Source organism: Macaca thibetana, chromosome 15 (genome assembly GCF_024542745.1).
Source record: "Macaca thibetana thibetana isolate TM-01 chromosome 15, ASM2454274v1, whole genome shotgun sequence".
Classification (NCBI taxonomy): Eukaryota; Metazoa; Chordata; class Mammalia; order Primates; family Cercopithecidae; genus Macaca; species Macaca thibetana.
The window spans coordinates 13052290-13077367 of record NC_065592.1 but is presented as its reverse complement, the minus strand read 5'-3'; the positions used below and the strand labels follow the sequence as shown (position 1 = coordinate 13077367).

The window sequence follows — 25078 nt, the reverse complement described above, 5'->3', positions numbered from 1 at the left end:
GAGCCACTGCATTCAGCCAGGCATAAACTTTTTGAAAGGCAATTTGTTTTCCTCAACATTTTAAATAAATATTTGACAAGCAATCCATATTTAAAATCTAGCACAAATGTGTCCAATGAATATTCAAACAAGATTGTTCACTGCATGTTTTTGTAATACTGAAAATTTGGAAATAATCTAAACATCCTTCAATAGAGAGCTAAGTTGAACAAATTATTAGGAAGATAAAATGTGTGGTCACTCTAATATAGAATAATGCTTATGATATATTACTGAACTAAAAAAGTAAACGTAATATCATATATACCGTGTGACATAATTACCCTAAAAACCTTAACACATGTGCATTTTTCATGAGTTCACTTAACAAGCATTTACTGAGTATACTATTTGACAGGTACCTTGACAGGTGTTGATTATGTAAGTGATTTAAAAAACAAAAACAAAAAACAAGAATCCTGTCCACATGAAATGTATAACCTATATGTATATCTATATGTGAACTGAAGGAAAAAAACCAAAGGATTTACACCAAAGGAAGTTAAAGGAAACTTTCATTTTTTACTTCACACATCTCTAAAATGTTTGCTTCTTCCCCAACAAGTATTTAATTTCATTTTAAAAATATCTTTAAATGCCACTACCTTCTTTTGATACTAACTCCAGGAGATCTGGCCACAGGTCAAAGCTATTTCAGTTCTCCCAAACTGTGCATTTAGCTCTAATGAAAGAAACCAGATGTTACCATAGTGTCCACCCCTGTTTCCCGACGAGCAGCTTCTACTCTTTTGCACCCTTAATTCAGGGCTCCATTATCTGTTGGACAGATTTCTTGAGAGCCTCTGCACTTCTCTGCTTCACATTCTGTGGCCTCTAATTCATTTGTACAATACAGATGAGTGTTTTCTAAGAGAAATTCTGATTATATATTGCCCTTCTTTTTTTTTTTTTTTTTTTGAGACGGAGTCTCGCTCTGTCGCCCAGGCTGGAGTGCAGTGGCTGGATCTCAGCTCACTGCAAGCTCCGCCTCCCAGGTTCACGCCATTCTCCTGCCTCAGCCTCCCAAGTAGCTGGGACCACAGGCGCCGCCACCTCGCCCGGCTAATTTTTTGTGTTTTTAGTAGAGACGGGGTTTCGCCGTGTTAGCCAGGATGGTCTCGATCTCTTGACCTTGTGATCCGCCCGTCTCGGCCTCCCAAAGTGCTGGGATTACAGGCTTGAGCCACCGCGCCCGGCCTATTGCCCTTCTTTCAACAGATCCCCTCTGCCATCAGAATACAGTTCACATTCAACACAGCTTACATATGGACATAACCTAGCCCCTGATGACCACAGCAGCCTGAACACTCTTTCCCATCCCTCTTTACCTGCCTAGTTTCTATTCATCTTCAGATTTCAGCCAGATGAGGAGCTTGGGATAGTCTTCCCTGACTCCCCAGGATGGAACCAGGGCTCCCTGCTCCCTATGTGCACCCAGGCCCTATACTTACTTCCATGGTATCATCCCTTGCATGGTATTATAATTGCCTGCTTATTCCAACTAAACAGAAAGCTACTTGAGAGCAGGAACCATTTCTTGGTCTTTACAAAATTCTTAGTGCCTACATAATGCCTATTACAAAACAAGCTCCCAAAACATGAATGCACTTCTATTTTTAAGCTCACTTATCAGGCCTGGCCTGGTCGGATCTGGCCCTGCCTAGTTTCTGTAGTTTATTCTCTGCCCTCTTCCTGCTCCAGTGATTTGGAACTTCTATGTATTGTGACTACATCTCAAAACATGTTGTCTCCTCTAGTTAGAATGTTCTTCTTCTCATTTACCCAACTGGCAAAGTTCTAATTAATCTTCAAGAAGCCATCAAATAAATCACCCCAGAGCATCTTTTCTCAGTCCCCTACCCAACCCAGTAGTTTCAAGTAGGACTCCCTTACCTGTGCTGCTTTAGTAGTTTATATACATGTGCTTGTCAATTTACACATTTTAATCCCTCTTTTTCCGTGTACTCATTGGGTTTTCCACCTGATTTCTAGTGCAGCATGGCACAGAGCAGGCAGCATTTGATGACAGTTGAACTAAACAGAGCATCTCGGAGCCACACAGAGCTTAAGAGCACACATGGCCCTGTCCTCCAGTGCCTTGATTAATTCTCACTCAGCCTCTCCCATGTTAGAGTTGAGGAAAGTGAGGCTTTGAGAGGTTAAGTACATCATTATACACATATACAGTTTCCAGAATTTCTTAATTCTGAGATAGATTTTCATTTTTTAAAACATTTATAAAATGAGGATGCAGTTTACAATCAATATGTACATTTAATGTAGTAGTATTTCCTAAGAAGCTATTATTAAATTGGCGGTGCTCTTGAATCGGCCCCTAGTGAACCCAGGAGAAGGCTGTCTGACTTCTAAGTGTGTGTGTGTGTCTCCCATACCACCAAATAGCCTCTCGGGGCATATGTCTTTTTTCTTCCTTTCAGTCTGCTTTTTCATTAATCGAATCCACACTTGTGACTGCCCAGATGAAGTGAATGAATAGATTTTATAATGAAAAAGGAACTTCTGAAAGATTAGCGACTAGCAGGAAGAGTAAATGCTGGTCAAACATAGTTTTGGCAAATGATATATTTCAAGTTTTTCTGATGTGGCAGTCGCAAGAGCTCATAACACCCTTCTAAAATAATTGGGTCTCTAAAGTGGTTCCAAAAGATTTTTGCTTGACATAAATTCTCTAAATTTCCAGGCTTTCTGGATAAAATAGTTGACTGCAATGCCATCTTCAATGTGCTGTGCTCTATATTTGGGAAGATCCATCAGGAGCCTCAGAGCACTCCAGACAGGGAGAGGCTCAGGTGAGATGGAACAGTAAGATAAAGAGGCAGAGAAAGGAGGCAGGCAGGAATATTGAACTCGGAGCTCCTTGCCTGGGGCACTTCTGAGTCACACATTTAAACACTTTAGCAGCCCTAATCTACTGTAGCATTTTCCCAATAGGTCACTGGATATCGAGTATCAGGTCTTCGTTTCCTATTCATCTCCCATGCATGAGAGGCATCAGCATGATTATTTATTCTTCCATAAGGAGGAACAGTTGTCTGCAGAATTTACTGCCTCTTTTTTTGACAAAGATCACTTAAACAGTTCTATTTTCCATCCATCCATTCATTCATTCACTCATTCCGCGTTTATTCTTTTAAGGATTACCTGCTACAGCATAAAGAAACCACAAATCTGTGTCCCTGGCTTACAAACTCGACTTTGATAGAAGAAAGAATACTGGATTTTCTGTATCAATTGCACATGAAGTAGGACTCTCTGTTCAACCCTATAGCCAGAACATTCTTTAGCTTACATTAGCCTTCAGAGGGCATTTCAGGCTAGAAGAGTGTTAAAAACCCTACTCCATCTAAAATATATATGGGTTTCCCTTTTCCACAGGGCAGCTTAGGACAGGTGTATGTTGCTTTAAGAAAGCTAGACATAAAACATTAAAACTGACACCAATACAGACAAATTGTGCAATTACAAAAAGAATTCCTGGCTTTATATCCAGATTCACCACAGGGTTCCTTTAAATGCTGCACTTCCCTAGTGCATTTAGATCTCAGAATCAATGAACGTTTCTGTTTACAGAATTTTAAATTTGTTCTCCCATTAGGGTTCTAATAAGCAACATGGTACAAATAAAAAGAGTATGGGCTTTGAGGTCAAAAAAGCCTGGGCTCCAATTTAGATTCACCATTTACTTACTGAGGAAACTTGGGTAAGTTTAACCTCTTAGAGCTGAGGAAAGTGAGGCTCAGAGAAGTACATCATTACATATACGGTTACCATAGGTCCTTAATTCTAAGATGCACCTCTTTTTTTCCTTTACTTTTAACATTTCTAAAGCCTCATCTTCAAAACAGGCATAATAAAATCTACTTTCCAGGGCTGCTGTACAGATTAAATGAGGTAGCATTTCTAGGTACACCAAGGCACTCCATTCATTAGCTCCCATGTCCTTGAAAGGGGTCCTCCTTTTGGAAAGACCAACTCCTCCCCTGGCACACAAATCCCTTTTAAAATACCTCCCCCCGCAATACAGAGTCTTGCTCTGTCACCCAGGCTGAAGTGCAGTGGTGTGATCATGCCTCACTGTAGCCTTGACCTCCTGGGTTTAACCAATCCTGCCACATCAGTCTATGACATATTATTGAGTTAAAAAAGTAAATGCAGTATCATATATACTGTGTGACATAATTACCCTAAAAACCTTAACACATGTGCATTTTTCATAAGTTCACTTAACAAGCATTTACTGAGCATACTACTATTTCTAGTCATACTACTATATATTTGACAGGTACCAGTCACTGGGACTACACACGTGTGCCACCACGCCTGGCTAATTTTTAAATTTTTTTTGTGAAGACAGGGTTTCACTATGTTGCCCAGTGTGGTCTCAAACTCCTGGGTTCAAGCGATCCTCCTGCCTTGGCCTCTCAAGTGTTGGAATTACAGGTGTGAGCTACTGTGCCTGGCTACAATACTCTTAATAAATAATAAATTCATCTGTCTACAACTTTCTCAGTCTATCTGGCATGAAAGTAAGGCCTACTGTGTGTGGTATTTTGGTGACTGACCCTGCTGCAGCCAGTCTACCACAGCAGGTCCGCAGTGGGCCACAGGCTCGAAATTCTGCACCTCCCCATGGCCTTGGGTGCCCAGGGTCTCTGCCTGATCTGTATCCCTCTGTCATAAGGCAATCATCAACTCTGTATTTTTTTCTCCATTTCTTTCAAGTTCTTTTATTTCTTTGTGTTCATACTCTCTGTGTGTCTCTTATCCTCTTTGGGCCTCAGTGTATTTCACAGTGGTTAAAAATTTGGATTTAATTCTATACAGACTCGTATCTTAAAACTCTCTCTGGTTGCTGTGTAAACAACAGACTGGAGAGAGGCCAAGAGCACGAGCACAAAAACTATCCAGGGTGCTATTTCAGCAGTCTAGGTGGACAGTCATGGTGACTTGGACCCATCCAACAGAGATGAAGACAACTAAATGGATTCAGGATCTATTCCAGAGGTAAAACTGACAAGACTTGTTAATGGATAAGATGTGGGGAGACAGTGCAGGAAAAATTCAAGACTGACAGCTGGGTATGTGGCTCAGGTGAATGGGTAGATGATGGTGCCACTCTGTGCAGAGCACCTGCTTTATCTCCCTTAAAGGATCAATTTTACTATAATTTTTTTTTTTGGCGGGATTGGGGGTTAAGTAAACTGCAAAGTAATCTTAAATGTTCTTTTTACACTAAAATATGGCAAGCCACTGCTTTGATTGGCATTGTCCCTGCCTTGCTCCTAAACTGTTCATAGCTTAAATGTGAAGGTCATTGTTTAAATGTCAATTTCTCAGACAGGGGCTCCCTGAACACCCTATAGGATGCAGAGAGCTCCCCTCCATTCTATCATTCTCCCTCTCAGCCCCTTATGTACACTCTTGCTCTAGAATAAGATCCTCCTTAGGTCTGACACAGGGGAGCACGTCAGTGAATGTACGACACAGCTACAGATACATTATGGATCGATATTTACATTTCACATGAATTTGTAAGATACAACTTAAGAGTCCAATGATGCCATCATGAATTGTCCCTCAGACCAGAACCCCATACGCTGTCGTACATGTTTACTCCCCCTCTGCTCCTAGCAGTACTTTGCGGAATAATGTTTGAAAAGCCCCGCAGGCTATCTCACTGGTGACATTCTAGGGGTCTTGTGAAAACAAAGTAAATCAGCAAGCAATAAGGTGCTCTGTGACTCTAAACAGATATAGTTAGGAGGGAATCCACCTGACAAAGCTAACACTTTTCTTTCAAGTTCTTCGTGAAATTTTATAAAAGTAGGAATGAATGTCACTAGGTTTATTAACAATATTATAAGAACTTTTTAAAAGAATCTTCAGACTAATAAAAATTTGTCTTTCATATCAAAAGAATGGACAGGAATAAGAAAAAGTTAAGATGCTCCTGTTCAATCTTTCCACAGACAATACAGAAAATCACCTCTATTTTATAATGAGACTATTGTGACATTATGCAGAAAACTATTCTGCTTAGTAAACCCCACTTTGACGCTCTCTTTTGTAGATTAAGAGGTATCTATATTTCTGTGTCAATGTTAAAAACTGAAATTGATCACTTTCTCAGCAGTGTGTCTGTCATGTCCAACATAATGCTTCAGAAGGCTGGGAAGGACTGATGGTTAACAGCATTTTTAAACAACAACAACAACAACATAGTACTAAGAAACTCAGAAGGTCACTGATTGTGAGGGTAACTTTGACAGAGGGAGAACTTAAATTAAGGCCTTTATTCACTAAATAACAGCTTAGTGTATTTTACTGCCTAAATCAAGGGACCTGACAAGCCACTCTTTACTGTGTCAAAAACACACCCACCCAACTGTTAACATGAATAAAGAGGCTTCATCTAATTCTTCTAAAACTGGATTCTCCAATTACAATTTTCTTAAATAGTAGGGACTTCCTGCCAATGCAGGTAGATTCCAAATGTCAAGTGGGTCAGTGAAAAAAAAAAAAAAATGAAAGGTTGAAGAGAAACTTTAAAAGAGACATTTAAAAATAGGCATAAAAAATAGACCTTAGCAGAGAATTGACTGAAACATACTGTGAAAAGACTACTATAGTATATTCTTTTCACATGAATATTAATAGGAAAAAAACCATGCAATGTTCATAGTTATGAGTTGATGAAATAATTATAAATAATGCAAATCAAAATTTTAGATCAGTTACAAGTGTCTGTAAATGACAGTCTATCCTAAAAAGCAGAATGATTTTAAAACCCTAAGGGCTTCAATTGACAAAGCTATTTACCTAAACAAAGAAGAGTTATTTTGCTCAAATACATACCAACTTCTGATTTTTCACAAATGAAAACTGGGGAAGGAGTGCCACACTGAAGGACAACAGAGCAAATATTAGGACTGCCATTAGGCCTACATTTTGATTTAATAATGAAATAGTTTAAGTTCTAAATTTATTATTATTATCAAACAAACAGTTGTGTAGTCAGTCTGGAAAAAAGGTAAGGGAAGAGAAATGTCTGTGGGCAAGGAACAAGTTCACTGTTAGCCTATCAAAGGATTTCTGAAATCTTGTTTTAGCACAACTAACCTCTGTGATAACTACTGACTCTACATGGCATATGTATTTTGATTTGAAGTGGTATTTCCCTCCTTCTTCACTGAAGTTCAATAAGGGTAGCAAAGAGACAAGTGCTGTTCTGTACTCAATCAGGTAAAAGCTGTTTGATGACAGGGCTGCTCACTCTAATTCTGTCCCAGACATGGGGCATGGTAGGCACATTTTTGAAAAGACTAAGCCGGTCATTGTGACAGAGGATCAGGAAATGCAGGATGAGTGCCTCTAACGTGGCATCTCTTTCCACCAAGTTCATGACTAAGTTCATGTGTCATAATAGGTAACTAATAGGTATTTCATAGTCAGCTGTGAGCACCAACAATTTTTTAAGTACTTTCTATGTGTTACTTTCTATGACAAGAGGATTTTCCTCTTTTCATTAATCACTCTCCAAAAAACTCTACTCATACAAAAGTTCAAAAACACAAGATGTACCCTGCCTTTATCAACCTAAGCTTAAACAAATATCTTTACCAAACTGGAGATCCTTCTATTTTATGAGACCAGACTTATTAAAGCTACAGAAAGAGCTTCTTTTGTTAAAAAGCTTTTTGGATTAAGAAAATAGACAGTAATTTATGTAAATGTATCAATCTCAATTGGCTTCTCTTGTATGAAAAGGAATAAATAATGCAGATCACTGTTTTTCAGATAACCGAGTCCTAACTCTTTGCCAAGGATATGGCAAAGATTCTGATGGAAATGGCAGTAATGTGTACACAAAGGTGAACATAAATAAATGTGTGTATGATAAGCGCTGGGAATGGACATAGAAAAACGGGTATGCAATTGGACAGAGACGACGGGAGACAAAAGGAAAGATACTGGCTCAGCTGTATCTAAATAAGTTCACAGGAGTTTCATGGTATGAAAAATCTGTGACAGTGGAATTTTTACTAAGAAGCTTTAAAAAGTTTCACTTTCTCCTTGGACAATTCAGAATAAGGCCTTCTTAGAATATAATGCATTATATCACAAATATACTTTTATATGAAATATTTGGGAACAAAACAAGAGTAAAGAACCAGGATCTGAAAGGGTGTATGCCTACTAAATATCTTTGATTATCTGAAGCTGTTTAAAAGCTATTCGATTGGCACCTGGAACCCCAAAATATCCACTTTTCACTGGGAAGGAGTGGCTGTGCCTCTTCAATCATCCCCTAAATGCAAAGAAGTTTGACCCCCATGCAATGGATAAAAGTCACCCAAAAAATGAACAAAAGAGGTGTTTGGAAAAACCAGAACACCATTCATCCCAGCTAACGACTTGTTCATTATGAGTGATGATGGATAAAGACTTCTCATGCTGAGATGAAATCAAGATTTATATGCATTGTTTCCTCTCCCAACTTGTGGGAAGATCATCATCATTTAATTCTATCTCTGCGGCCAGTGATGGGCATCCAGAGAGCTGGTTATCAAACGGCGCAGTCAGCTGGCAAAAGCCGAAACGTGCAGTTGGCACATCTGGACGGAGCCGCCACAGCCGAGGGTGAACAATGACTCCTGGCAAGCATCCAAATTGCTTGCAGACGCTAGCAGGTCTCATCTACAACCGCCCCTACCAGCATCTCTCTCTCTCTCTCTCTTTTTTATGAGAATCAGATTTTCATTGCTCCATTCAATTGCTCTCCTCTGCCATTTTTTACAGCTCTTATCGTTCCCCTGGAATATGGCCTTGAGACAGCTCATCCGTGTCCTTCACTGTGTTATCTCTTCTAACTTTTATTAAAACTTCAGCTTTCATCTGAAGATAGCTAATTAAATCTGGAACAGATTATATGCCTCCCCTTAAAAAGAGCACAAAACTATTTTCTTCAGCGCCAGCAATGCGTTTTTTCCTTTCCAAAAGGTGAAATCAAAGGTGTTTAAGAAGTCTCTTTATTTACAGAGCTAAGATATTCAACATGAGTTGATTTATATTAAAGTTGTCTGTGATATGACAGATCTTTGAGCTATTTCTCAAGATAATTATTTCTCAATCCTGGTATATATGCTTTAAATATCACAGCTAATACTATAAGCATCTTTTCCATATAAAGTTGGGTAATGAGGAGTTAGGTTATTTGTGCACATCAAGTGACTTGCCTTTTTGTCTTTTTTTTTTTTTTTTTTTAAAGGGTTGCCCTCATTTGATAAAGATGAAGAGAAATTTTTCTTTTCTTCCCCATACCAGAGACATTAGTAACTAAAAGTTCTCCCATGGGAAATTATGTGAAAACATGAAATTAAAAGTAGTGATTCAAGTTTAGGACTGATTCGGTTTTCAAGACAGCTTTACATCAACTAATCATCAGCACAAGTAGCTCTGTCTGAATCTACCACAAATTATTAATGAAGGAACTTCCACAATTGATATGAATACATTCTTCTCACATATGCCACTGAGCCAGTCCCTTTCTGAGGCCCAGGGGCAATGTACAATCACCTTTTCTTGCATAGATCTGCTAACCAAACCTTCTAGCAATGACATCTGAAACAATCTAGCCAGCCATCACACACACATGCCTTATGCCCTTTTAATAAGGGTTAAGCTTCTACTACTGTGAGAATATGATTTAACTATCCCACCTGAAACTTTCTGGGATCCTTTTCTTCGCTTCACTGCCTTTAGTAAGATTTCCTTCATGGTAACCTTTGTGTTGTCCACCTGAATAAGGGAGAATCCATGAGCAGCATTTCTGTAGGAAAAGACAAATATTACATCATCACCAACATTCATCCAGAGAGATGTTACTGCGATCTTCACTGTGTTTAAGCAAGTTTTAAAGTAAGTGCATACTGAGGTACCAATTATTTAAAAACAGGTTGAATAGATATACTTCTAATGGTGGGGGATGGGAGGGGTGGTGATAAAAGATTCTAGCACGAGCAGTTCCAAGTGAAAGAGAGCTCAGGCTTAGGGAAGGTTTTTCTAATTTGTCCAAGTTGAACCTAAGTGGTCTGCGTGGGTCAGCAGCAGGGTTCCTAGTGTTGGCTTCCAAACCAAATCTTGCAACAAGGATTGACAACTGATAAACTTGGCTTGTATCAGTAGATGTCACTACAGGCAGATACTGCCATCATACTAAGCTAATGGAGCCCCAGACAAAAAAAAAAAAAAATGTCATGTGGGGCCAGAGGGCAGTAATACCCCAAAGTAATTGAGAAGGAGGAAAATAAAATGCTCTAACTAGCTAGTAAATATATTTGTTTATTCATACACATACACTTTCTGTTTTTTTTTTTTTGAGATGGAGTCTCACTCTGTCACCCAGGCTAGAGTACAGTGGTGCAATTTCGGCTCACAGAAAACCTCTGCTGCCCAGATTCAAGCGATTCTCCTGCCCCAGCCTCTGCAGGAACTGAGATTACAGGCGCCTGCTACTGTGCCTGGCTAATTTTTGTAGTTTTAGTAGAGATGGGTTTCACCATCTTGGCCAGACTGGTCTTGAACTCCTGACCTCATGATCTGCCCGCCTCAGCCTCCCAGAGTGCTGGGATTACAGGCGTGAGCCACCGCACCAGGCTGTATTTTTTTTTTTTAATACAGTCTATACACTTCAGTATGAATGCTTTAATCTACTTAGTCCTAGAAAGTCAAAATATTAGCTGAAGCACAAGTAATTATAAGACAAAACACTAACACTCCTTGTAAGCTTCCAATTAATCCAACTGGGTGGGGGAAAGGCTTCATCTGGATTGGAAAAAAACTGCTAAGGAACAAGTACTCTAAAAACAGAAGCCCATCTCCTGTGTGAGGTATAACTTCACCAAGACTGTTAATTGCAATAGCAAGTATCACAAATACTACTCACTACGCTTGGGCACTGGAACAAAAGAGACCAATTCCAAGTAGCTCATGTAACAAACGGGACCCAAGTTTCCAACTATGGAACATGGGAATTGCCACAAGGAGTTTGGTCGCATTCCCATTTCTCCATAAGAATCTCTAAAGGGAACATGGCCAAAAAACATGGCAGAACTTCATATTGACAAGAAATCTGAAAGAAAAGCCAAGCCCCAAGCTAAGCTCTGGAAAAGCTTCCCAATGGTAGGACAGGCTGGGAAGGGTCTTAAGCCGAGGCTGGACCCAACCAGGTGGCTGACTCTCCATAGGGGCTGGGGGTCGATCTCAAAACCAAGGACCTAATTTGCTTCCCTAATACAGAGACATCTCCACAACCCTCCTCTCCATACGGCTTGCTGTTTAATCCTTGACATTCCATTTGTTAAAAAGCAAAAGCCGAAGCTGGTCTGGCCAGCACCATCATCCATTTTAACTTGGTCAAGTTCTTGCTATCGAACAGCAGGCCTGAGAACTGTCAAGCTAATTTTACTGAACACTCTGTTACTGAATCATGCCTGAGTCCCGGCCATTCTTTACCTCAGAAGCTGGACCCCATCCCAGAACAATCTTTAAAAGTTTATTTTACTGATCAAAGCAAAATAAGAAAAAGCTCTTTTTAAAAAACTATATTTAGGGAGCGATGCAGTAAGTGATACTTTGGCAAGAGTACTGAAATGTAAAGTGCCTTGTGCATTTATAAACTTGGGGGTATTTGCTCTGGCGCTAGGCCAGTGTGTGTTTGGAACAAATGCCAGTCAACCACGATCAGATTTGCCTTCCCCTGCTTTCTCCTCAGAAGCCAGTATGTGCTCCATCTGTGACAATATGTTGGGCGATGGATGAGTAGGGCCTAAAAGAGAACACAAGTTCTCGGGTACTCACAAACTAGTACTGGCCTGGACCTCATGAACTGCCATCCACCTGGTTCTAGCGGAACTACTGTAGATTTCAGTCTGCTTAGAAATTGCTTACGTTTCCTCCTACTCTGCTGCCGGCTGACAGCATTATTTCCAGCCAATACGTTTATCTTTTTCAGCAAAAGCAGACTAAAAGCTCAAAAGGAAGCCTTGTGTTTGGACTAACTTCCATAAATTAAAAGTGTCCTTTTAAAAGATTTTTGAGCAGAGGAAAATCCCCAGTCTGTATTTTTCTGTCATTTTACCAAAACGTACCTGGGTGACAAGGTTAAAGCAAGCAGAGGAAATCCCTGGCACTTATCATCCACAGGCATTACTGATAAATTGTGTGGTGGAGGAATAAAGGATTACCTTCTGTATTTTTTCATTACACTTTTCTTTTGTTACAGAATACATAAATCCATTGTGGCACAATGTAATATGTATCACCATGCTACACCTGCGGACGCTTCCGAGCGGCTGCCATGTCTGTGCAGTCAGGAATGATAAGTGAACCACCCGTGAATGTTAACGATAGTGATCATTCTGAGGTAACTCGGCTCTCCATCTTCCTTTACAGCCTCCGTGCTGAAGCCAGGGTAGCAAGGTTCATGAGAGGAAAATGAAAACAACAGCGAAGGGAAGGGGCACGCACGGCCCTCGGAATGGACCTTCGTGAGTGTGCAGTATCTTACTCTGGGGCTCCATTTCCGTCAAAACGTGCACGTTAAAAGGAGAAAGAGGTTCTGCCCTGCGTGCTGCACATTCAGGCAGACCTAATAAGAGTTTCCTCAGGTCAGTCCCATGCTCCGCTCCCTTCCCTCCAGACGAATGCCAACTGTGGATCTTGTTCCACGTCTACAGTGAGCGCTTTGCGGGGGAGATGGGCAGGGTTTTGTTTTTTGAGTAATACCCTCATATGTTTCTGAAACGTAAGAGCATAGAATGCAAGTGGTTCTCAGCCTCCGTCTAGGTGTAAGTGTTAAGTTATGCTCCCATTTAACAAGTGGAGATGGAGACTTGCCACCACAATTTTCAGCTTGACTTCCAAACATTCTGGGTTTTATGCCTCATTTCTTTATATCCAGGATTTTTTATGGGCTTTCTAAAAAGTCTATTGAAATACATCTTTTAAAGCCTTTACTTAATGTGGGACGCTGGGTTTGAGGCTGAGAGGACAATGATCCGGGGGGGAGTGCTGGTAGTAGGCAGACAGGGTGCTCCTGGTCCCAGCCTGCCTGCCCTGTGGCACGTGCTCCAGTCTCTGGGTTAGGAGCTGTGGCGGGGTGATCAGCCCTCGGATGAACAGGCAGGCTACACACCGACCCAAAGTCTCGGCTCAGAAACCGCTCCTCCTCCTGCTCGCCTCAGGGACAGACAACTTCTTTTCCCTCAGAGCAGGGCATTCTATGGACACTGAAAAGCAGCAGCTGCCCTTCCCATGGCTCCTGGGGCTGTCCATGCTGGGTCTAGGGTGAAATTCCATGTCAGGGAGCGGATGAAACACTGCCAGGAGTGCTTCAGTCAATTCAAAGTTAGGTCCTGTCAAGTCTCGTAACCACTGAACAATGTATGGGCATTTTAAAAAGAGACTCCTCACTTGTGCGCTCCGTCCCAGCGCACAGCCACTCAGTTACCCCAGAGAAGTTTGTATGCCAGCATGAACCCAACACAAGCAGCCTTTCTGTACTAAGCAGTAAGCGAGAGGCAGTGGGAGCCACAGAGCCCACAGGGACGTAAGTCTTCATCTGAAAAGCTTAGATTCTATCTTTAGGAACAGAGCTGGAACCAGAACCCAAGTTGGAAGGCAGCACACTGGAGAGGAAAAGGCAGAGACTGGAGGTTAAATACCCTTTGACCGAAATCCCAGTTCTGTGGCTAACGGAGATGTTGCTGTAACATGTGGGAACCTCAGCTGCATCCATGAAATGAGTAGGCTACTTCCCTATAGAATTGTCACGAGGATGAAACAGACAATGAATGCCAAGCACCTCACACTATGACTGGCAAACAGTAAAGGGAGTCGATGTTAGTTCTCTTTTGTTCTCCTTGTCCTAAGTCATCATCCCAAGAGGAGAGGCCCCACTTCAGCCCCTCCTTCCCCTGCCTCCTAAACAGAGACTGCTTATGGGGGGGGAGGGGTGAGGATCTCAAAACTCATTGCCTGTCATTGGTAACACAGGGGCATTAAAATGTGTGATTTGTTGAGCTTGGTGGCAATATTCAGGGGCACTGTCAGTGAGCAGCCTGTGGCCCAAGCATCAAAGCTTCCCAAGAGCTCCAAGGGGAGCACTCTGGGTTCAGTTTTCAAAGCTTTCCTTTTTGAAAGTGTTAACTATGATGCAGGTATGTTCCACCTCAACTTAATTCACTATCTTTGAATAGTGATGATGGAAATTTAAAAATCATGGTGGTGTAAAGAATTTCAACAACATTTATTAAGAACTTTTTGATTTGCACAAGTTGTCCACTGTTGAACAATTATAATAACAGCAACGACTATTTATTGAACACTTTCTATGTGCTAGGTGCTGTTTTAAGCTTTTTAAAATAAATCTGTATTGACTTATTCAATCCTAAAATAGGTACAATTATTACACCCATTTTATAGAAACTGAGGCTGAAGGCATTAGGGAATTTACCTGAGATCACTCATCTATTATAAATCCTGTTTTGGATTAAAAAATCAACAATATGGTCCCTAACCCAAGTTGCACAGTCCAGTGGGAGAGAAAGACAAGAAGCCAACAAACAATTCTAGTTCTGTGTGACAGCCACAAAGGCAGAGGCAAGTTCAGAGTGCTGCGGAAACAAACGTAGGGCACTTAACCCAGCCACACAGAGGTCAGAGGGCCCCAGAGCTTCCTAGTGGGGATGATGTCTCAAAATGCAGTCATCATTTAGCTCTAAACCATGCTAGGAGAGACGGTGGCAGCACCAGAAGGCAGCAGAGCCCAGTAAACTCTAGAATCAAGTGACCTGGTGTGAAGCCCCACCTCTGCTTTTATGGATAACAACATAATCACTTTAACTTCATTTCCTCATCGACAAAATGAGGATGATAATTTTTCTTGGATTGTAAGATTGCTGTAAAGGCAAAATACTTCTAAAGTACTTACCATAATACCTGTCATATAATAAATGCTTATAGGCCAGCCATTAGTTAAAAAAAAGATAAATGTTTAATAAACAGTTAATATATAATAAGCATAAGCATTTTCTTCATATGTACAATGAATATATAATGAGACAATGGTAATATTCAATATTTATTGAGCACTTACTTTGTTTAATCCTCCTAGAAAAGGTAGGGGCTATTATAAGTCCCATTTTATAACAGAGAAAATTGAGGTTTGGCAAGGCTGAGACATTTGTCTGGAGTTATATAATAAGTTAATATGTTATACAACTAATAAGTCCTGAAGGCGCCAGGACTTGAACCCAGATCAGCTAGACTCCGAAGTCTGTGTTTGTTAATCCCTCCACAGCCGCAAAGTGAGTCTTAGGGACTCAGGGAAAAAAGCGACTTCCAGACAGCACATCTTCCATGCCGGAACCACTGACCCAATCTGTGGAAAAGGTTCAACTTCCAATGTAACAAATTCAGTTTGACTATACATGTCCAGATTCTTAGTATAACCATATGACCTACAAGATTTTTAGAGACCTCGGAGAAAGTCATGGTTTCAAAAGCCACAGTCTCAGTTTGCAGGAAGTGGGAAAAGGTTGCTAAGAGCCGTTCTCGAGTCTCCAGTCCTGACCAGTTCCCAATAGTGATGAAGACATACTCTAGTTCTCAACCTGCTCTGGTATAATTCCATGCATGTTCATTCTCCAGCATTTCAAGGTAGAAAATGGAAATATATGAGCAAGAGAAGGCCTTGTAATAACTGCAGCATGCCTGCTTTAAAGTAAGTACTTTGAGCATTACTTTATTCATAAAGAGTTGACACTAGTGTGAACGCCACATTTTGTTTCTCCTTACACTGACCAAAAATTTTTTAAAAGATCAAAGCGTACTGTGGGAGCATGCGATGTTTGACATTGGACAAAGTACTCTTTTTCAAAACAGACATTTTCCAAAAACATAACTCGCTAGACTAATGGGCAGTGAGAAGCCAAAATGACTGCCCTCCGCCTTCTCCTTGTGTATCTTTGCCAGAGTCCTTGGGACTTGCCAAATCCGGTCATGCCTGCTTAGCTTGCTCGACTGATTGTGCCAGAAAAGAAAATAAGACACAGATGTATTTGAGCTCTTTGAGATGCCAGTAAGAGAGACAGCTAATGGCTTCATTTCGACCCTCCCCTTCCAGCTGGGCACAGGTGGGGGATAATGAGGTCCCTCTCCCTAATCAAACTCAATTATTTACTACTCTATATAACCGCAAAGACATTCACATTCCGTTCAGAATATAAAACACACCGTGGGCTACTTCCAACCACTGCCACTGGGTATTTATAACAAACTCAAGTGGCTAACAGTTTGCCTTGGCAGGAGTTTAAGTGTGTAAAGTTTTGCAAACTGTTTCTGTTCAAATATGTCCTGCTGAAATGGGGTCCCAGGCGGGGTTCCATAACTGTCAGGTCAGTGAACTGCATAACATGTGAGAATGTATTCACCATGCAGTGCAGACAGGATCTGGAAATCAAACGCTTCGTTCTATCACAACCTTCTGAGAAGCATCACAGTTTTTTCAACAGCAAGACTGACATTGTATTAATAAACATTCCAAGTCACTAGCCTGACATGTACATAGCAGCAGCTGACAGACTCCGACATAAGCTGAGGGGAGAACAGAGGAAATCAAAATGAGACATAGTAACTAAACATGGCCAAAGGGGGAAGCATCACCAAACCAATCACATGGGCTCAGAAATGGGAGCTCCCGACTTTGAAGATACATATTAACTAAAGCAACAATCTGGTATAATTTTTAGATACAAAGTAAGTTGATGGTTATTTAAAATGTGTGCTTTTATGGTAGGAACAAAGCGAATCCTGGCACAATTTCAAGACATTCCAGTGAGCAAAACATACATATTTAGCTTGTCTGACCTTTAAATTCTTAGAAGTGTGTAATTAATGCTTTCCATCTTTATTACTTGCTCCAATATTTCTGTCACTTTAAACAGACACAAAGAAAAATCCTTTCTTTTCTCTAGACAGTTGCTGTTGCCAAAAAGGAAATCAAGTCAGATTTACAAATACAAAATTAAACAGGCTGCATATGTTACATTTCCATACACGAGGACAATCTGGACAATGAAAATGTTTGCTAATACAGCAGAATGAAAAGAAACAACACACAGTTGGTCCTCTATGACTCAAGCAAACAATAAATAACCAGGATAATTTATACTCATATCGTCAGGCCTGGTTACAGAAAACACAAGCATCTTCTTTTATTCCTTATTCTATTTTAGTTCTGCCTCTTACCAAACATTATGGCCTTGAGTTAGTAACTACCTGTCTCTGAGCCTCCGCTTACATATTATAAAAGTGAATTGCGTATAAGAAACTTTACTGATGGGGTGTGGCCAATTTTAAAATATCACAGAAAAGAAATAAGTGATTAAAAAAGAAATAAATGAGATAGTGTCTACTAGAGGCATGAAACCGAATGAGTGTGTGAAAATGTTCTCCCTGCCCTCCCCCACTCCTTTTTTTTTCATTCTCTAGACCACAAGGCAATAGCATATAACAGAAGGAAAGGCTTCAAGCTAATGACACCCTTTAATAAAGGTCTGGTCACTTGGGGTATACTGTGGATTTATCATCAAGATGGTACACTAAAACTCCCCACTCTTCTGAAAAGCCCAGAAAAGAGCATGAATGAACCCAGGGCACGCCTCTTTAAAAAAGCAGCTCATCTTTCCCTTTCTGCACAGCCAAGAGAAGCCAAGGCAGTCTCTGGGAGCCTGCTGGGCCACAATGCCCAAGGCAGCCCAGCTTCTGGGCTAAGACCCTCTACTGTTACCTGATAACCCCTTACCCAAACAGCTCTTGGTTAGAACTGTTCCTTCCTCATGTTCCTCTAATATATCAAATATTTAAAGGAAAACACACACACACATATATGTGTGTATATATACACATATATATGTATATGTGAGACAGTTTAACTGCTCTGACTTCTAAGGAGATTTTGACAATTTTATTGGCCTTGACTGTTCTTTTTTTTTTTTTTTTTTTTTCCTTTAAAGCCCTTTTTCCCCCACTCCAGAGAAGAATCCTGGTATGAAACATTAATGTCAACACATTTAAGGTAATATTACCACAGTTGTGTTTGTCATTGCCACTTTTGAACTCAACTCAGTCTCACAAATTCTGACTAAATTAGGCCTGTGTTGGGAATGGGAGAAGGAGACAAACAAGGCAGGTCCCTACCCTTGAGAGGCACTTACCCCACTCAGGATCTCATTCTCCCTTGTCCTACTTTGTCTAAAGGAACAGTAGGCTTTGGCTTGGTCACTGCTGGCAAGAAACACTGCTCGAGATGCAGGACACTATCTGAGTTCCAGATCTTTATCTGGTTTTGGGGGCCAGCCAAAAACCTTCCCATTCCTCCCACTCCCTACTTCTCCTCCCTGACACTCCTGATATCCAAACATCTTTACTGCTTAGGCTCAAAGTAGTCAGCAAGTTAGGGATTCCCATTTATAGACATATTTGCTCTGTCCAAAATCAATCAGGAACAATGGATAGTTTAGGAATCCACTTGTAGTTTGTTAAAAGAGGCAGTTTCCATTAGCAGGCTCCTAATTTGCAAGTTGTTAGAATAATCCATTCTCCTTCTCCAAACAACAACTCTATATCCAGGGGTTTCCTGGGGCCCAGGGGTTCTAGAGGGAAGGCTAGATAGATCTAGTCCTGATTAGTAAGAACATCAGAAGACATCCAATTACACGTTCCCACCACAGAACATTTTTCCAATGAGAAGTTCATTTAAGTTAATTAGTTCCTCTTTAAAAAATGTAAATAATTATAAAATAACAATTCACAATTTTTGTATGATGGAATGAAGACAAATTTAAAAGCAGAAATAGATCTATTTCCCAATTTTACTATAATGGACACATATTAATTATATAATAAAAAATAACCCCATTCTCACCTTAGTGTAAAGTATTCCCACCGAGAATTCCTGACAGAAATAATAGCAACTATGTAACAATTCCTACATGCCAGAGTCTCAACTAATATTAATAATCACAGCAGCATTTCCTGAGGTTCAAGAGCCCCCAAGAATCAACAGATGAATTTACAGACTAAGTTTCAGAATTTAAAAACGTGTTTTCTCACGGTGATGTGAGCCTCCAGTTCCAGCTACTCAGGAGGACAGTCTGAACCCAAAAGTTCCAGTCCAGCCTGGGCAGCATAGTGAGACACTGTCTCTAAAAACTTTTTTTAATTAAAAACAACTTTGATTTTAGTCTAATGAAAAGCATATACAGATGTATTATCTATACATATCAATATATGTATGATATGATATGATGTATAGATATATATAGCTATATATGCTTTTCATTGAACTAAAAGCAAAACTATATGTGTCACCACATATTTTATATATGTCACTGTTTGTGTATGGGGGGGTGTATGAGAGACAGATATAGCTGTAGGCCCCTCCTCACTCCTCATCTTCCACGTTCCCCATTTTTCACCCACCTGGGGAGCCCTGAGCCACTGCCTAGAGGAGAAATACCCAAGAGAGTCACCTGGCCCACATCAGACAAATGTGAACAGGAAATAAAATTATTAGGCTGGGTATGGTGGCTCACGCCTATAATCCCAGCACTTTGGGAGGCAGAGGCAGGCGGATCCCCTGAGGTCAGGACTTCGAGACCAGCCTGGCCAACATGGTGAAACTCCGTCTCCACTAAAAACACAAAAATTAGCTAGGCATAGTGGCAGATGCCTGTAATCCCAGCTACTCAGAAGGCTGAGGCAGAAGAATTGCTTGAGCCCAGGAAGTGGAGGTTGCAGTGAGCCAAGATCACACCACTGCATGCCACCCTGGGCGACAAGAGTGAAACTCTATCCAAAAAAAAGGGAGGGGAGGAAAGGGCAAGACAGAAAGAAAGAAACTTATTGGGAAAATCCAGAAGTTGACCAACAAACCTATCCCATGCCCATTTGTCTATGTAGTCTAAGGCTGCTCACATACTACAATGGCAGTGCTGAGTTACAGAAACTCTATGGCCAATGGCCTAAAATATTTACTATCTGGCCCTTTGCAGAAAAAGTTTGCTGGGCTAGAAGCGGTGGCTGAAGCCTGTAATCCCAGCACTTTGGGAAGCTGAGGCAAGCAGATCACTTGAGTCCAGGAGTTTGAGACCAACCTGGGCAATATAGTGAAACACTGTCTCTACAAAAAATACAAAAATTATTTGGGCATGGTGGCGTATGCCTGTAGTCCCAGCTACTTGGGAGGCCGAGGTGGGAGGATTGCTTGAGCCTGGGAGGTAGAGGTTGCAGTGAGCCAAGATGATGTCACTGCACTCCAGTGTGGGTGACAGAGCAATACCCTGTCTCAAAAAAAAAAAAAAAAAAAAAAAAAAAAGTTTGCCAACCCTAGGATAAGGTGGTGCGATTTGGGGGGTTATGTGTTCCAGCAGCTAGTTATTTAACATCACTAACGAACTTACTGAAAGTCAAATGGCATTACTGCAAGCTGCATACAGAACTTGTTTGCTGAATACAGAAAAATGGTGAGATAATTCAGTGGGCACAAGGATCTCTATGAACAGTCTTGCTGGTCTCTGAAAAATCTGTGCTGTTTGCTGCCAAGTCACACTATGCACAAGTATCAGTCAGGCAGAGCCCACTTATGTACAGACCAAGCAACAGATACAGTAGAGTGACCAATGTGGCTTACCTAGGACGGAGGAAGGGGTTGGAGGTGAGCATCAGGGAGTGCTCATAGATACAGGACTTTCAGTTTTGAAACAGGGAGAGTCCTGGGCAAACCACCATGAATTGATCATACTAAGAGAAAGCATGGTGGGCCAAACGCAAAGTAGAGTTTTCTAGGTTAGAAGTGGTGGCTCATGCCTATAATCCTAACACTTTGGGAGGCTGAGGTAGGAGGACTGCGTGAGCTCAAGAGTTCAGGACCAGCCTGGACAACACAGTGAGACCTTGTCTCTACTAAACATAGTTGGGCATGGTGGCACATGCCTGTAGTTCCAGCTACTTGGGAGGCTGAGGCAGGAGGGTCCTTAAGAGTCCAGGAGTTTGGGGCTGCAGTGAGCCATGATCACATCACTGTACTCCAGACTAGGCCACACAGCAAAACGCTGTCAAAAAAAAAAAAAAAAAAAGCATTTTCTAGTAAAGAGTATTTAAAATTTATGTGTTTGTGTGGGGGGACACATTATAAATCAATTGGCCCACTAAAATAATGGACTAGTAGTTAAAAATACACCGTTTAAAAGGATGTTAATCATGGTGTCTCATGTGAAAATCAAAAGACTCAAGTTGACGAGTAAAACATTTAACACCCAATTAAACCCAACATCAGCAATGTTTAATTTCAGCAAAACATCATATGTTACATTAAAGTTGTTAATTTGTATTTTATTAATGCTATGGTTTTATCTGTAGTTTGTAATTTTGCTTAGGTTGTGTAAAAACATTGAATTTATAGCTAAACATTATAGAACTTTATATTTGCATGTATCCAAGTAGCATTATTAAAAAACTCATTTGGATAAACATTGAGACTTTAGGAGAATTTATTTCCCTTTAAAAGAGTTCTGTATGTAACTTAACATTTAAGAAACTCCCTCATGACAATTCCATGAGATAGTTACTATTATCCACATTTTACAGATGAAGAAACTGAGACTTAACAAAGGTAAGTAAAATTGTCTAAGGTCATGCATGTATCCAGATGCTAGTGAAGCTGAACCGTGAACCCAGGTTTGCCTAAATTCAAAGTCTGTGCTGCCACACTTAGAGGCAAAGATGGTACTGGAGCCCCGGGAATAGCTGGTGTGAGGGCCTCTGAAGGTCAGAAGGCGACCTGGGCCTTCCTGGCATTTGAAAGGCAGGAACAGGTGTAAAAGAGGAGAAGAGGTCTTAGAAAACAAGGTGGGACATAGTGCTGGGTCAAGTGTCCTCCTGGCAGCTCACAGACACCTGAAGATTCAGTCATTCCTTCTCCACGAAGCCCTGTGCTGGGTGCTAAGGATACAGAGACAATAAGACTGTGCCTTCCTCGTCTTCAAGAAGTTAATGGTCTTGCTATTAACTTAGAGGATGTATGCTCATAAGAGGACTCATTTGAAAGTCTGTAGATCCTTAACGTTTACCCACTGCCCATGTTCACTGAAAGTTATTCCAGTTCAACTTCTTCAGTCCAGCTGAGCAACGTCCACCTAAACACTACCCCTCCTCTGCTATAAAACAAAGTAGGAGAAGAAGAAAAATGTACAAGTGGCAAAAAGATCTACTCAGTAACCCATTCAAGAAATACGTATGGCAGATCTATCATAGTAATGGAGTGATGCTGAGTATTGTGGGCACAGATAATTCAGTTCTTGCTCTCCAAGGGTTGTTTATTAATAGTGACAATAACAGCAACTAACACTAAGATGATGCGTACATATGCTAAACACTGTTCTAAGTGCTTCAGATCTATTAACTCATTTAATCCTCATAACTGATCTGTGAGATAGGTTTTATTATCTCCATTTCACTGAGCCACAGAACAGTTAAATATTCATCCAGGACCACACCCACTAGTAAGGGCAAGGCTAGGATCGGCATCCAAGTGGCCTGGCTCCAGAGTCCACCATGCCATCGCCTCTGCACTACAGCAGTGGCTGAATGTCAGTCTTAAGACAGTGAGATTCACAGGTTAAACCAACACCGGATTTCCCAGCCTCAACCTCTCGGCAGGGGGCTGGAAAGGGCATGGACTTTAAAGTCAGGGATGGGTCAAATCTAGGCCTAAGAACAATACTGCTTACCCTCAGTTTCCACGTCCCTAAACTGTTCATAAAAACTGGTCTTTTTGGGATTAAGTGAGATAGCATATGCATAGTTGGCCCTTAGTAAGTATTAGTTCACTCCCTATTGTCAAACCTACTTCCCTCTTTCTGTTTCAGCTCTGTGTCTTCCCAGCCACTTCTTGTCCCTCCTCTACTGGGAGACAAGTGGAAGGAGTGAAGGTGGGAAGTGATGAGGAGTAGTTATGGCTTTATTTATTTTGCTGGGATTTCCTTCTCTGAAACTTTAGACACATCCCTAGAGACTCCTGAAGGTCTGCTCTGTTCTGCATTTGTAAGAGAAGCTTTACTAACTTAGAATATAGACCAGAAAGGCAAGTAAGAGGTTGCTGAACCAAGAAAATACACACAGGGCAAACGGTCAGTAATCTGCACTATTTCATCAGACGACTGAGAAAAAGAAAATTTATTGACATTTTTGTTCTTAATGCTCACATATAAAGATTTCACTTTACCTCGTGTTTTCAGAAGCACTCCAGACACATCAAATAAACTCTCTTGAATTTTAAAATAGAAAAAGGATTGGGCTATGTGTGTGTCTGGGAGTGGGAACACAGGGGTGGGAGTAATTCAGGATCAAAAAACAGAGTATTAAGTTTAAAGCAGTTGTTACTCTTTGCCTTCCCCCTCCTCCTATTCTCCAGAAGGCAGGGTTCATAGTGCAACACTGTGTAGTCTTAGATGCTCCTCCTGGAAAGGCATATGAATCCTAGCCCCACTCCACTCTATTGAAAACTCAGTGATAATAGCCTCTTGCTTTAAAAAAGGACTTTTGATTCAAAAGACTGCTATGATCATGTGTTAATATTTACATAGAAAAAGTTCTAGACATATTAATAATCAATAAAAATGTAAGTAAAAACTACTGAAATGCCACTGTGTATATCTTTTAAAGTAGAAAAAAACACTTCTAATACCTTGTAATGGTAAAACTGTAAAAATGATTTTAGGAATTCTGTTGGTAGCATTGTAAATTAGGACATCTTTCAGAGGGCTATTTGTCAATAAAAAGTGAGTCTAAAGACATTTCTACTCTGTGACTAATAATCCTACTTACAAGGTGTGATCCTAAGGAAGTTGTTCAACAGAATGAAAGGTATATAGATAATGACTGTCATCATCAAATTACTTATTAAAACCACACAACGAAGCAATCTAAATATTCTGCGATCGGCTTCCACTGCATCCCATACACTTTTCTTTTACACTGCTTATCACATTTTAATTATTTGACAACTGTCTCACTACTAGATAGTAAGCTCCATGAGGGTAGTGCTGTCTCTGCCTAGATCTCTGGCACATAAATACAGACTGTAGGAATTAAGAACAAATACTGAAACATTTATAATTTATCATTTATTTATTTATTTTTAGACAGAGTCTCGCTTTGTCGTCCAGGCTAGAGTGCAATGGCACGATCTCAGCTCACTGCAACCTCCGCCTCCCGGGTTCCAGTGATTCTCCTGCCTCAGCCTACTGAGTAGCTGGGATTACAGGCACCCACCACTGTGTCCGGCTCATTTTTATATTTTTAGTAGAGACAAGGTTTTGACATGTTGGCCAAGCTGGTTTCGAACTCCTGACCCGCCTTGGCCTCCCAAATCCTGGCCTGCCTTGGTCTCCCAAAGTGCTGGGATTACAGGTGTGAGCCCAACCTAATTTAATGTTAAGTAAAAATAACACAAAATATATGTGTGCTACAAGTGAAACTGAGTAACACATACACATGATTATATTATTATACAAGATTAAAAATAGTTAAGTTGGAGGCATCATTGGCCAACTTTTCAATTACTTTAAATACTCTTTAAAGTTATTTTAGTACCTCTAAAATGAAAAAGCAGGAAAAAATTTGCTGTTATACACACCAAACTTGACCTTGTAGTAGGGATGAAATGGCCACCATCAAAGCCTGAGGGCCTACTCCCTAGCTTACCCCCGGGCACTCAGGTATTCTTTCTTTGCTCAAGGGTAGAAAGACCCAAAATACTCATATATCGTATGTAACATAACCCTATTTTCTATAACAATCTCAAACACAGACAGTATGTTTAGAGAGATGGAGAAATGCCTTCTAAAGCAATCCCTCTTTTGAACAGTGAATTTGCTGGTTACTAACAGCAGGG

General features: G+C 40.7%; 1 protein-coding gene across 3 annotated transcripts in view; it reads right to left on the bottom strand.

Annotated features, from left to right (window-relative positions):
- MAPKAP1 (MAPK associated protein 1) overlaps positions 1 to 25078 on the bottom strand; it is a 270270-nt gene that overhangs the window by 95463 nt on the left and 149729 nt on the right. For all 3 annotated transcript variants that reach the window (XM_050760550.1, XM_050760553.1, XM_050760554.1), the window contains one exon: positions 9780 to 9889. In XM_050760550.1, coding sequence (XP_050616507.1) covers positions 9780 to 9889 — 110 coding nt within the window. The remainder of the gene's footprint in view (positions 1 to 9779; positions 9890 to 25078) is intronic.